At 43.4% G+C, this 13,703-nt stretch overlaps 2 protein-coding genes across 32 annotated transcripts in view; one reads left to right on the top strand and one right to left on the bottom strand.

Annotated features, from left to right (window-relative positions):
• The window catches only part of RBFOX2 (RNA binding fox-1 homolog 2), a 169,123-nt gene that overhangs the window by 47,032 nt on the left and 108,388 nt on the right, over nt 1–13,703 (bottom strand). For 26 of the 31 annotated variants that reach the window (XR_013774199.1, XR_013774200.1, XR_013774201.1 and 23 more), the window contains 2 exons: nt 13,459–13,683; nt 3,223–3,369 (listed from right to left, as the gene is read on the bottom strand). Coding sequence is in view for 19 of the 31 variants with exons in the window: in XM_079305283.1 (XP_079161409.1) it covers nt 3,223–3,369; nt 13,459–13,683 (372 nt within the window). In the remaining 12 variants the exon portion in view is untranslated. The remainder of the gene's footprint in view (nt 1–3,222; nt 3,370–13,458; nt 13,684–13,703) is intronic. The other 5 variants (XM_079305291.1, XM_079305289.1, XM_079305293.1 and 2 more) reach the window with 1 other exon arrangement.
• Nucleotides 1–13,703, top strand: part of MCM5 (minichromosome maintenance complex component 5) — a 239,306-nt gene that overhangs the window by 167,975 nt on the left and 57,628 nt on the right. The gene's annotated exons all lie outside the window — the stretch shown is intronic.

Below are 13,703 nucleotides of genomic sequence, written 5' to 3'. Positions count from 1 at the left end.
TTAGAAAGTGTTATGTAATATGTATTTAATCACACATGGGACAACATGTCTCAAGTCCACCTCTACTCAAGTCTGGACAAAAGCATTAGATATTTTCTGTGCCCCAGGACTGGGCTGACCTCTCGCATGCTGTTCCATCCTTAAGGGGACTTCTTTACTCCTTCCCTACCATCACATTTATTTCTTTCTCCACGGCTTTACTGTCTACCCAATTTCTCTCTTTGTACAGTAGCTTGGGAAAATCACTCCAGGCAAGGATTTTGAGTCTCTCAGATATGACGCTGAGGAGATGTGACCTGACACACAGAAGGGAGAGGGAGAAGATGGGGGTTACAGCCTAGTCACAGCTGAAGACTCAGACAACCATGAGTCCCCTTTAGGAGAAAGGGTAGGTTTCAGTGAGTCACCCAAAGGAAAGCATCCTGATCCTGAAAAAGAAATAGAAACGAGCAGAATTCAGAGAGCATGCTCTCCTGCTTGAGGCTGTAAGCATGCTGAGAGAAGCAGCACTGAAAGGAGAAGGAAGATGTGCAAGAATCATTCATTATTTTCTTGGCAAAGCAGCAAAGTTTTCTATTACAGAAGAATGGCACATGGGATGTTTTGTGTCCCAGAAGATGAACCCTCTTCTGGCAGGCATAACTCTCAGCAACCACAGGGCCAGGTGAACTACCAAAAGGTTTTACATGGAATATATTAGTTACCCAGTTAAAATCAAATCAGTGTGCTGGAACTTGAGATTACGTTTAGAAAAAAAATAAACACCAGAGGAACATCAGAAACTCATATAGCATTATTCTCCACCCCTCCTATGCACAAAAAGGGCACCATATAGGCCCAAAAAAGGACAGGAAACCTTAAAGTAATTAGGGTGCATTTTCATTAAGTCACTTCTTAGGACAGCAGCTCATTTAAACTGCCTGGATGTCCCAACCTGCAAAGCATAGGCAAGAGTCACCAGGACAGGGATGTCCTTGTCATTTCCATGTCATCCATGTCTCCCACACCAGGAGCACATGGCAGAAAAACATCGAGGTGAACAAGTGTGAAAAAGGCCAGTTGTCAATTAAGCACCAGTCCCAGGAGAAAGGACAGCAATGGGGAACAATTTATGTAAGTGATGGAGCTCCCAGGAGGGGAACAGCCGTAACACAGAGCAGGATGTGATAAATACAGATTGTAGCAGGTGGTCCAAGAACTGGCTGTGATTTCAGCAACTATTTGTCCAAACTGGACAGAACTGCCTGCTGCACAGTCCTGCAACAGCAAAAAAGCAAGCAAGAAAAACCACAAAAGCAGAGCAGAACATTCAGCAATCACTGATTGCCAGGAAATGAGTTTAATTCTGAAAACATTCCACAGACATCAAAAGTATAACAATAATCTAAGGTATGAACAACATGGAAGCAAAACCAGGTCGCTTGCAACAGAATCACAGATCCATAGTTTTGGCTGGGAATTGACTCCAGAGGTAATTTAGTGCATCCCCTGCTCACAGCAGGCATAATGAGATCTTTTTGGCCAGGTTGTATCCAGTCAAGACAGATACCTTCAAGGACGGAAGTTCCACAAACCATCTGGGCAACATGTTCCACTATTTAAACATCACAAAACCCCTAAAATTTTCCAGGTATCTAATTGATAAATCAAAAGGAGAAAGGCCTTGTGAAGAGACCTAGACAAATTAGAGGGCTGGGCAATCACCAACCATATGAAGCTTAACAAAGACAAGTGCCAGATTCTGCACCTGGAACCCAGAACATACAGACAGACTGGAGAACAGTGCTGCAGAAAGGAACTGGGGGGCCTGCTTGACAGTAACTTGACTATGATGAAAGGCCTGAAATTCACTTTTTTTGAGTATATTAACATTTACCTCAGCTCATTTCTTTGCCTGGCCAGGTCCCTCTGAATAGTAACCTTGCCTTTCTGTGTTTTGACTGTTGTTTAGTTCCTTTTGTACTGTCCAAGCTACAGGCAGATAAGCCAAATTCTTCTCTCATTTACAGCATTCAAGTCCATGAATCAGACACATTTACAATACTGCAACACTACTCTGCATGTGAGAGTATGCCTTTGTGTATGCATACACACTCACACAGATGGCTCAGGTAATGCAATAAATGAAATAGAAATACTGCAGAATTTGGAGGAGCAGCTGCTATAACTGGGGACCAAGATATATACTCCAAGCCTAAGGTGACAAGAGCTTTGGGCTTTCCTGACTTTAATTCTTTGGACTGCACCTTTTAAAGGCAGCAGCTGTTAACTTCATAAATAATAAGTATTTCTGAAGACTTTAAACCATGCCATCAACCTAGGATCATTTTATAATTATATCAACAAGTCAAATATCCCTGATGATGATGAGATGACATATAGATAACTTCACCTCAAGGTTAGGTCATGAGACATCTAGCTTGTTTATCTGTGTTCACATGGGATGAGTCATCACATGTACTCACAAACAAACTCTTCCTCAAAGACCTTATAAGCCAAGAATCATGAATAGCATCCAAGGATTAGAGAAGACAAACTATGTGGTCAAAAGAAACAGAAGGTATATCATATACAATGTAAAATACCATCTGACTTGCATTAGCTTTTCCACATGCAATCACTGGCTGGCAAATTGTTTGCAGCCATCTTTCATCACAGAAATGGATCACAAGGAAAGAAATACTTCAACATGTTTCTATGCAACTGAAAAACAGTGCTTTGCAAGAGTTATATTAAGTCAGTGTTTAATCCTTGCCTTTACTCAGAAATAAGGTGAGGTTTAATTTTGTTTCATTTTTTTTTCCCAAACCAATTGTTAGATTATACCATTTATTGTTGTTCAGAGAAGTTGTGGGCTGCCCAGAGCAGTTGTGTGTGCCCTATCCCTGGAGGTGCTCATAGCCAGGCTGGATTGAGCTCTAAGCACACCTAATGAAAGATGTACCAGCCCACAACAGGGCTGTTTGAACTGGCTGGTCTTTAAGGTCCCCTCCAACCCAAACCATTTTATGATTCTGTGAACATCTTAATAGGAAGAACAGTGTTATAGCTCTCGTGTATTTACCAGCTAAGTTAAACACTACCACATTGTCCTAATCCTGCAAATATGTTCCAGTGTGCTGACTAAACTGAGGGGGGGAGCTTTTCATTCACACAAATACACAGCACCAGGTGTCCCACCTGTGGAGAAGTTGCCAGCCTGAAAAGCTGCTCATAACTTACCCCAAACATCTGCCGAAGGTCAGGATCTCGAAAGCGGAAGGGAATGTTGGACACATGAAGTCGTTTTGGAGTGGATTTGCTCTCAGTATTCTCACTGCTCTGTGTCTGTGATTGCTGTCCATCTGTCTGTGCCCCTCCTTCTGTCTGCTGAAATCAGAAAAGACAAAAGTGTATGCATGAGTAGAAATCACACAAATTCCTTTCACGTGCCTTCTTAGGTATTAGCACTGCACTTGCAATGGAGCTATCTAGCACTTGACAATTATTTTGATAAAGCCAGCAGCACTTAACAATTGATCTGTTGTTCTTCCCCTCCCTTTTCATGAGTACACACTAATGAGATCTCAGCCTCCCTCCTCTCCTATCACCTTCCAGCTTAATAGATTTGTCTTTGGTTTTCTTAAATCGCTTCTCCCTTTTAGCCCATTCTTCCTCACTTCAGCTGCCACCATATGAAAGCTCTAATGAAGAGATGGATCTTTTATATCCTGGAGCTGGGAGGTAGTACCACCACTCTAATCTCATGTGGCAGGATGTTCATGCAATCATCAAAATCCCACAGCTGAAGTGGCAGCTCTTCACCGGGCCAATACCAGAAGTGCATCCCGAGGCAAAACGGCATCTGCTCTGTCAAGCTCCCTTCAGAGAAATGTTACCCCAAAAGAAGATCTATAATTAAATGGTACAATCCATATAGAAACAGCTTATGGATGTCTCTGATTAACTTTTCGCATACATTTAAGTGAGCCCAGGAACAGGAAACACTCATCACCACTGCAGGATTTATAAAAACTCCAAGTGCTGCTTTTTGCTACCATTTCCACAGCTAAGAAAGGGAATTTGTTCCACTGTTCTCAAGAGCTCAATGGCATGGCAAAGAGAGGTCAAGGGGTACACCAGGGCTATTTTTCACAGAAAAAGTACAAGAGGCAGGCAGAGGAATAAGGGAGATCTGTGTGCCAGATGAGAGTCCTAATGCCTGCACAGAGATTACTGGCAGGAGAAAAGTAAGGAATAGAACCTCAGCCACTTGTGTGAGCTTAGACTGAAAAGTGCTAAAATTTGAGCACAGCACTAAATATAAAGGCAAGGCCCCTTTGCAAAATGGCTTGATGAGAAAATAGCACTTCTCGCACTTTAGTCAGAACGATGACCTCAAAACCTCAGAGCCACAGAACAAAGCACACTACAATTTGGTCGGTTTTATTGCTCTTGTCCCTTTCCAAGTGCATTAACTGACAGGCCAAGGTATTCAATGAGCACCCACCCACTCACTCTGTCTCCTGCTGCTTGCCTCAGACTCCTAGGAGTCAAGCTTTGACTACCTGTGTGATGCACTTTTAAGTGTCATTTCAACTCTTTAGATGCCAACCCGAGTTCCTCCTTAATCCATCAAGTAAAAAGAAGTCCTGTAATAAGGCAAGGACTGTAACTGCTAAGAGTCAGTCTTTTTAAGGCACTGTCAAAAAAACATGTGGGCCTTAAAGATGTAAGAGTAGGGGTGAGGTTTTTGCTGGTTTGGGTTCTTTTTTCTTCCTGTTTTAAATATGCAATTTGTGTACCAAAGATGAAAGAAATCTGAGGGGAGTTGCCCGCACCAATTCCCAACCACTGACTGGACTTGCTAAGCTGCTCTGCACATCATTTAATACAGAACACTTCACAAATATCTGGAAACATCTCTTCACAGATAAACTCAATTGGCAACACTAAGAAAGTATCTTCTGCCCAGAACTACCACTTAAAGATATGACCTTGAACTTGCATATTGGTTACAACGAAAGTGTATATACAAAGACAAGAGCAAGCAAACAGTAAGCACTGGGGTCTTGCCATGCTGAGCAGAGCAATGGCAGCTTTCCATTTCATTTTAGTAGAGCTGTGTATGCAGCACAAAACACGTTTGATCTGGTTAACATAAATTATCTATGATAGGAAGAGTGACAATACTGCCCTGACAAGTATGTCTACTTCCCATAGCTGTGCAAGTCTTCTACTAGAAGCCTAGTAGAATGAAATATTTTTATTTGTCTAAGACTCAATCACCCCCAAACACCAAATTTTTGAGGAAAAATTTCAGAAACTTTCTTTTGATATTATCCAAAAGCCGTTCCCCTGCATGTTCCCTCTCTTCTCCTTCCCTCACCTCTATGACAAAAAGGCTCTCCAAACTTATAGAGAGTACACCCTAGGGGAAGAATCAATGCAGCTGGCTTGCAATTAAATCACACCATGTTACTTAGTTGTTTTATTTTTATGCCTCCATCAGAGTCCTCTGCTCCTCAGGGCAAATCTGTCCAAGAAGGACAAAACACAGGAGCAGCTTACCTATCACCACTGCATACAACACCTGCAAGTGAGTACTCCAAAGTAACTCCCAAAAATCACCAATACTCCTGCTAAAAGGGACAGCTGCATTAAAATATATGTTGCTCAAGACCAAATCTGCTGACTCCACAGGGGAGGAAGCCAGAATGTTGCCTGCACTCCTCTCCCATCCACGTGTTCCCAGGCAGAGGGCAGAACTCCTTTCTTACCAAGGGTGCAATGTATCATGTATAGTGGCCTGCTCAAAAGCACTCACAGCTGTTCCTGCATATGGCAGAGAGCTGCTGCCACACAGGAGTCATCCTGCAGCACATGAGACGTGTGCAGTGAGACAATTGCTTCAAAGACTAGAAAGAAGGAAGAAGGGATCTTCTTCTACTCTTACTTTTTTAACTGCACTGAGAGACTCCAAATGCTTTTCATGCTTTCACATAGCCTGATTTTTCAGTAGTAGTTTAACATTAAATACCTTCTTCTGCATGCTGTAGCTCCCTCATCTCTATCATCCATGGCCCTTAAGGTAATATTTGAACTTTCCACCACTGTAACATTAGCTCAATACATTTGTCCACTGCCACACATTCAGTTACAACATAAATGAAAAAAACAGTCAGTCTCTTCAGATCTTTTCTTTTTTTCCCCTTTTACAGTTATTCCTTGGCTTAATTCATTAGAAAGGAGATGAAAGGAAGGGCCTGAAGCCTGTTCTCAGGCAGCACATAACAGAGCCTGGCAGCAGTGCTACCCTGACCAAGCCAGATGATGAAAGCCCTCATTTTACCAAGTACCCACTCCCCACCTTGACTCCTTCCCCAGAAGGCATTCAAGCTCCTTCTGGCCTCATGTCAGCACTTTCCTGTGAAGAGAGAGACCTCTCCCTTCTCCAGAGAATCAGCTTGGAAGGGCACTAACACACATTCCCTAGGTTCCAAGGCCTGTCATCAGGCAACACAGACATGCTGCAGCAAAGGTCTCACATTTAGGAACAGTACTGGATTCACTGCACCTCCTCAGCACAGCCTGTGTAACATGCACTGATGCAGGTGATAATGCCATTCGTGCCTGCACATGCAAGCTTTGAGCTCTGCTCAAGGTCACTGACAGACACATCAGAGCCCGGGACAGCAAAGCATGTGCTTCACTTTTAACTCCTTGCTGCCTGTGCCCCCAGGTCAGCTCCTCCCTTACACCCTGCAGCAGCAAGGAAACCAACCCTAAGCAAGAAGAGGGAGCTGCAAAGAGAAGCACAGATTATATGTGTATACATACACATGTAAAAGGGGAGGACACCTAGAAACACGAGGGTGCTCCAAAAGGTTTGGTGGCAGCTCTACAACCACCTTCCCACCACTCAACTGGTCTCCTCTATCCTAATGCAGGTGAAGAACAACCAGTTGCTGAGGATTTCCCCTCAGCAGCAGGGAGGCAGGGGTTCCAGCAGCACCTGAGCTCTGAGCAGATCTCCATCTGAATGGCGAGACAGAGGGATGCCTCCCCAGTGAGCCAGACAAGCACCGGTGCAACACAGAGATTATTAATACCCAGCACATTCTGTTTCCATCTCCCACTTGCTTCTAGAACTGGAACTACTTCAGATCCAAGCTCCAGACAAACAAAAAACAACCCCCCATTCTCTCCCCCAGGAAGCAGGCAGTCCAAAATGTTGTGAATCATACTGAGGAGGTTACGAGCCATAAATCACTGCAAAGAAAATATTTACAAAATACAAACTGTAACTAATAACTATATTTAAAAGGGGATTTGAGTGGCTTACAAAATCTAGGAGACAGACTGTGCTCACTGCTCCTTGATCAGTTTTGAACCCAAAAAAAGCCAAAACCAAACACTCAATCTTGTTTGGATCAAGAGTTTGAAGAACTGTGGAGACAAGGACCAAAAGCTACAACTGAGAGAAGGCAATCTTCCCACCATGAAGCAGAGCACAGATAATGTGGAAAAATCTCTACAACTTCTAGTGAAGAACTTGTGTCAAAACAACCAGTCACCCACCAACGAACAGATACCCACTGAGGAGGTTTCATGGAAAAACAAGTGAATAATTAGGCCCTAGACACAACATTCATCTCTTTCCCCACTACACTCCACTAAAGTAGGCTTGAGTCCCACACATCCAATAGCAAATGCCATGGGAACTTCAGCTGCTTAAACACTTGCTCAGCAGGCACAAGACCTTAGGTTTAATTATCACTTTTCAACAGCAGTAAATATAATTTACAATTATATCCACATACTTGGTTTTTCAGAGATGCTAGCAGTGTTATATTAAAAAAATGGGGGCTACTTACAGGCACAATTAATTATTATCCAAAATATTCTTTATGCTAAAAGAACAGACCAAAAAATTCTAAGAACACACTAATTAACTTCTACAAGACTTTTTACTATTTTCCATACAGTCAGGTGAATTTAGCATATATTTTTTTGTGATATAATTTTTTGTTAGTTACCTATTTTCAGACATACTCAAGCTTAAGTAATTTTATTAATTTTCCTCATTAAAGATATACCTCACAGAGCACAAATCTAACACAGGAAAGTACACAGGGAACTTTACTACCTGTGCTGCACAGCACCTCTGATGTTTCCAGTAACATTTTCAACCCAAATATGGGTATTTCTAACAGTATTCTTTAGTGCTTTTTTCTTTTCCCTGTCAATGAAGTGGTGAAATGAAGCCCCCTGAAAAGCCTGCTATGTTGGTCAGATTGTCAAACCTTTTGTGAGCAGTTCTAGCCCATTTCTCACAAAATAGGGATGCTCTGACAAGGTGGAGGAGACAGCAAAATTTCCCAAGTTAGTGGTCACCCTCAGACCACTCTATTGACAGTGGCAGAAGAACTGCCACACAGTGACAGACTTAAGATCCATCCAGCCCATTATCTTCTTTCTAACAGTAGCCAAATATGTGGAAGGATGCAACAAGGCAAATCTTCTCCAGCAAACTAAACCAGCTGATGCATCAACTTGCACAGCATCCCATGGACAAGAGCTGCAATGCTAATTTCTTCATTATATGGAAAAAATAAGTAGTAAACCCTGCCCTTTTGTTCATACATGGCACCCAATTATTTCTCATGTGCATCCTTGTAACTGAAAATGGGAATGCTCTATATTTTAGTTGCCTTACCATCCAATCTTCTATGTACTTGTCATATACTTTTATTCCTGACAGCGTTTTCTGCAAGTGAAGATTTCAGTCCTTCCCATAAAGAACCTGCTATATCCCTTTCATCATCACTTTTATCCTTCCCTGTATTTCTGCTAGATCTGCTATAACCTTTGAGAGATATGCAGAAGTACCACAGCTACACACTCCAATGTAATGATACTTGCTGACTTATTTCCCATTTCTCATTTTTAAATCTGCCCCACTAGACACAAGTCTGCAAGTGCTGACAATCTGCTCCTATTCAAAGCAAACTCTTGATGTTAAATGTCAGGGTTTGCAACCTCAGGACAGCAATTTCTAAGCCAAGGTGGCCAAACAATCAGCAGCAAACTATTTATTTGAAGCTAGTTCTTCCTCATGTCTACCTGCTCAGCAGTATCAGAAAATAACTGACAATATTCATTAAACATATTCTTCACCTGAAATACCTCACATGAGCAATTACTTTAATTACTAAAGGGATGAAAAGTAATTACAGAGGAAAATTCTGCAAATTCAGTCTAGGCAAGAAATACCCAAGGGGAAGTCATCATTATAACACCATCCATGTGTTGCAAAAGTCAGTTGAGGAATCTTTGGTGTCAGTGGCACTCTTCCTTCTAAGCCCTTGCTAGATGTACAAGGCACAGCCAGATGACCAAGCACCTTCCCTGTCTTTCTTCTGAGCATGACAGAGGGGCCCCCCACCACAAATGTGTCACCTTTGAGAATCTGAAAGTCAATATCCCTTTATGGTAGAGAGGATGGGTTAAAAACGTTTCAGTACAGCACCCCAAGAAGCAGAGACACGATGCTCTGTAATTAAATAATGCTTTATACTGGTTCATGACAACGTAACACCAAGGCGACAGCACCTGCCATTTTCATGTGAAGTGATTTACATAAACTTATTCCTCTACTTCTATACCTCCAGCTGCATTCCATAATTTATACAGACATATAAATTCTTCCCTCTGACATTAGCAAGAGAAACAAGTTGAATAATCAGCTTGCAGTATTAAGTGCATTGCATTTACTACCAAGCAAGCTTTTTTAGTTCAGCAGATGATTAATCTTCCCTCTGCGGGTAGAGTACCAGGAGATGCAGAGAACTGACAATTGCTCTCATGGCTTCTGGCCATGCTCTCCACATGCTTACCTTGCAACAACAGCATTTGCTGGATCCCTCCAAGAGCTGCTCTAATTCATTAACCCAGCAAAAGAATTGGACAGCTTTCTGCCAGGTCAGTGAATTAAAGTGGCTCACGTAAGGAATGCCAGAGACAGTAAATAGGAGTGGGAGTTTGCACTTGGAGCCAGATCTCTCCTTTCTGACAGCAGTGAATCTCTTAGATCAGCTCAGCTGCCAGAGGTACTGCAGCCTAATTAGCATCTCCCCTTGCAGTTAACTGTGCTGGGTGTTTCCATTAGGGATAAGAGCACTAAGGTAAACCAAGAAGGGGGATGGGGGAAGAAACCAGGCAGGCCAGTACTCCTAGTGACATGCTGAGTGTCAACTGTTTAAGAGGAGGGCTGCAACAGGCAGACCAAGTAGGCCAAATATGGTCCTGTACCTCAGCCTATTTTTAATCCAGGTCTTTCAGCTGTGCTTTGGGACAGTATCAAGAGAAAAGACAGATGCTTGGACATGAAGACTGAGAGGTCTTCCTGCCACATGCCAGGCAAGAAACAAAGCCCCACAGATGAGACTTGATCCTAAAATAGAGATTCCAAAATATGAAACTGTTTGTATTACACCAACTACTGTGCCAATTTCTTTTGCATGCCCCAATCCAGAGACCTTCAAATGCTTTCCACTACAGGCCTCCATAACCAACTTCACCCTCTGCTCATGACACCAACCAGTCATTCCTCTTTGATCAGGGTTTTAGACTGCGTAGGAAGGCATGGACTTTGACTCTCAAAGTTTATTTTACATAAGTTCACTGCTGATCTTTGACCTAAGGCTCCCAGACCACTGTCTATTAACTCCAACACCACCACTAATCTCAAATCATTCTAGCTAAATAGCCAAGTTTCTATGAAAAGGTTCTCCCAGGTCTTAAGGACCCTGTTACAGACCACATTACATTGCTATCTAACATCCTACCAACAAGATTAAGCCCCCTTTCTGAGTGACCTTTAAGCTACCCCCATGTTCTTTGTCACTTTTGCAATTATCCCAAAGGCTATCAGCCTGAAAAGCAGGAAAGCCACACCATCTGACCACACCTTTTGCTATCTCTTCTGTCCTACCAACATGACCAATCACAAGCCTTGTTCTTAAAAGCAAGCAGGGAACTTATCTGACTGGCTGAAGGAATTTCTGAATCATCCCATGGGAGCACAGGCTTAAGTCAGCAGCTAAAAAACCCACTGGCTGTTGAGTCTAGGGTATCACCTTTCCACATGTGACAGCAGCTGTGCTTGTCAGTCACACTAATGGAAGGGAAGGATCATACCTCACCCATTATGGCTTTTTGCTCTATTAAAGTTAGCACTGCTGTTTGAGCAAGATGGTAAAATGGTTAAGGAGAAGATGCCTTAAAGCATAACAGTCTAGTCCACATGGACTGAACATGTGTCAAACAAGTAATAGCCAGCACACAGGATGGACAAAATGTTTAACATCAGTTGTAGATGTTTAAGATGAAAAAAACAACCTGTTCTGCTGTATTTTAACAGCCTTCTTTAACTTGAGTAACTACTGAGCCCTCTTGCTTCCCCTAGGTCCTACATCATTAATCAGCATACTGAGAAGAAAAGTTACAAGGAATTACATCCTAAGGCAGCCCACAGAATCAAAACAGTTTCATAGAGGAGTCCTAGGCAGAAATATAAAGAGACTTGGAAGATCCAGGATGCAGTGGATATGAAAGTCTGGCCTACGAAAAGCCCCTGGCTGAGGTAGTTTTACCCCTGCTCCCCACAAGTTTCTTCATGTGCCACCATCTGGGATCCTCTGGGTTTGATCATTCCCAGCCATAGCAGCCACAGCAATGCCCTTGTGTGTGCCCTTACCCTTTCCCAGCCAGCCATGGCCACAGAGCCTGACTCTGTGCTCGGCTTGCACGTCTTTAACCACATCAAACAGCAACTCCAGACGTGCACACCTGCCTCCAACAGCCAGTGCAAGTGCTGTGTGCTATTCAGCCTGTTTCTTGGATAACCCCCTGCCAGTCAGGCTCTCTCCACAGACTCCTGGCAACACCACTGCCTGCCAGCAGTCTCCCAGCAACACTCCCTCCCGCACAGATGGGCTCCCAGTCCCTCCTCACAGGCTAGCCACAGGCTGTGGGCTCCTTGGAGCCAGCATTAGTTGATGAAACACAGATCCTGGCCCTGCAGAGCCACAGAGATGGCTCCTAATATGGAAGAGGAGCAGGAAGGCTGGCAAGAGCTTACATCCAAGGTCAAGGCTCACATCATTTCCATTAAAAAAAAATGCTCTTAAGCTCTGGACGAGGATGGAACAGAAAAAACACATGGGGAAAGCCACTGCCCTGTTTTTTATTCCCTGCTTCCAGCTTCTCACCCAACTGGCAGTGCCTGAGACAGTTGTTTGCTGAAGATGGGCAACCCAAACCTTACACATTGGAATGGTATTGGACAATCTGGTGCTAAAACAATGACTTGCATTTCTGCACACTGCATCAGCTCCAAGTTTTATCTACTGCCTGGTCTTTCCTTATCTACTTTTTCTTTACCAAGCAAGGCACCCTAAGCTCCTTTCACACACTACCAATGTGCCTCACAGAGTTTGTATTCTTTTTCTCCTTCAAGATGCCGAAGTTGTGGCACTCCCAGGAAGAAATCAGAGATATCCTATCGAAGCCATGACCGGTGGCACCAACCATGCAGCCACTGCCCACTGTGGAAGGAGCAGAAGCACACATCAGGAACCATGAACACTTGAGCTGGCACCATCAGTCCTCCCAACTGTTGGCACTGAATTCATTCCCTACTTACCAGAAAGAAAAAGAGAAAAAAAAATCTCTACAAGCCAAACACCAACTACAAGTAAAACTGAAAGCATTAACAGATTAAATCCGCCCCTGAGCGCCGAAGGCTCTCACCATAAGGCTCTTTATTAGGAAGTTAAGTCTTAACAAGTGGCTTAAGGGGTGGATAAAGCTTTTCCTAGGATAATCTGCCAGCATGTTGCCCAGTGCCAGTTCCAGGCCATGGAAAGAAGGAAGCAAATATCTAAGATGATGAAAATCTTGGTTTGGCAAATGGACAACCAGTAGCTGAGAGCTCATCTCCTAACCTGGCTCCCTGAAGCTCCCTGCTGTCTTCAGAAAGTCAAAGAAAAGTAATTTTCTACTCTGTTAGCTTCCTGAAAACAAAACCTCATTGGGATTAGACCTAAAATGCATGTGCTCACCCTAATTCTTTGTACTGTCAACGCTCCAGAATCTGCCTCCATCACATCTATTTGAACCATTCACCAATTAACACAAAGTAATCAACACTTTTGTAAGAGACTGTCTTTGGTGACAACGCCACCACGGTAAAACCACCATGATCATGATTTCAAGTACTACTGCTCTCTGCAGGCACCAGTTTACGAGGGTGAACACACAAAAAGGGAAATCCAGCAACGGAAGGTCAGAAGCCACATTTTGTTTGCAATTCTCTCCTTTCAAGTCTACTGCTGGTTTTCTGCACACTTGAGAAACAGCAATCTAATCAGTGGCTGCTTTTCCCCACAGCATTGTGCTGCCCAGTGCACTTACTGCAAGAGATCCGTTCTGCGTGCTGGCCGTGTTCGTGCTCTGCTCTCCGTGGGGCTGCGTGCTGCCGTAGAGTGTCAGATTGTGCTCGCTGGTCTGGCCTGCATAGTCCTGAGTGTGTGGCACCCCATACTCTGTGGGAATCCCATTCTGTGGGGGTGGCGGAAATGGGATTGTGGTGAATGGCTGCACCATTGCATCAGGAGTTGCTGACGGCTCCTGGTTACCCTTAAGAAAGGAAAAGGGAG

Source organism: Erithacus rubecula, assembly GCF_903797595.1.
Source record: "Erithacus rubecula genome assembly, chromosome: 4".
NCBI lineage: Eukaryota > Metazoa > Chordata > Aves > Passeriformes > Muscicapidae > Erithacus > Erithacus rubecula.
This window is presented reverse-complemented; position numbering and strand designations above follow the sequence as displayed.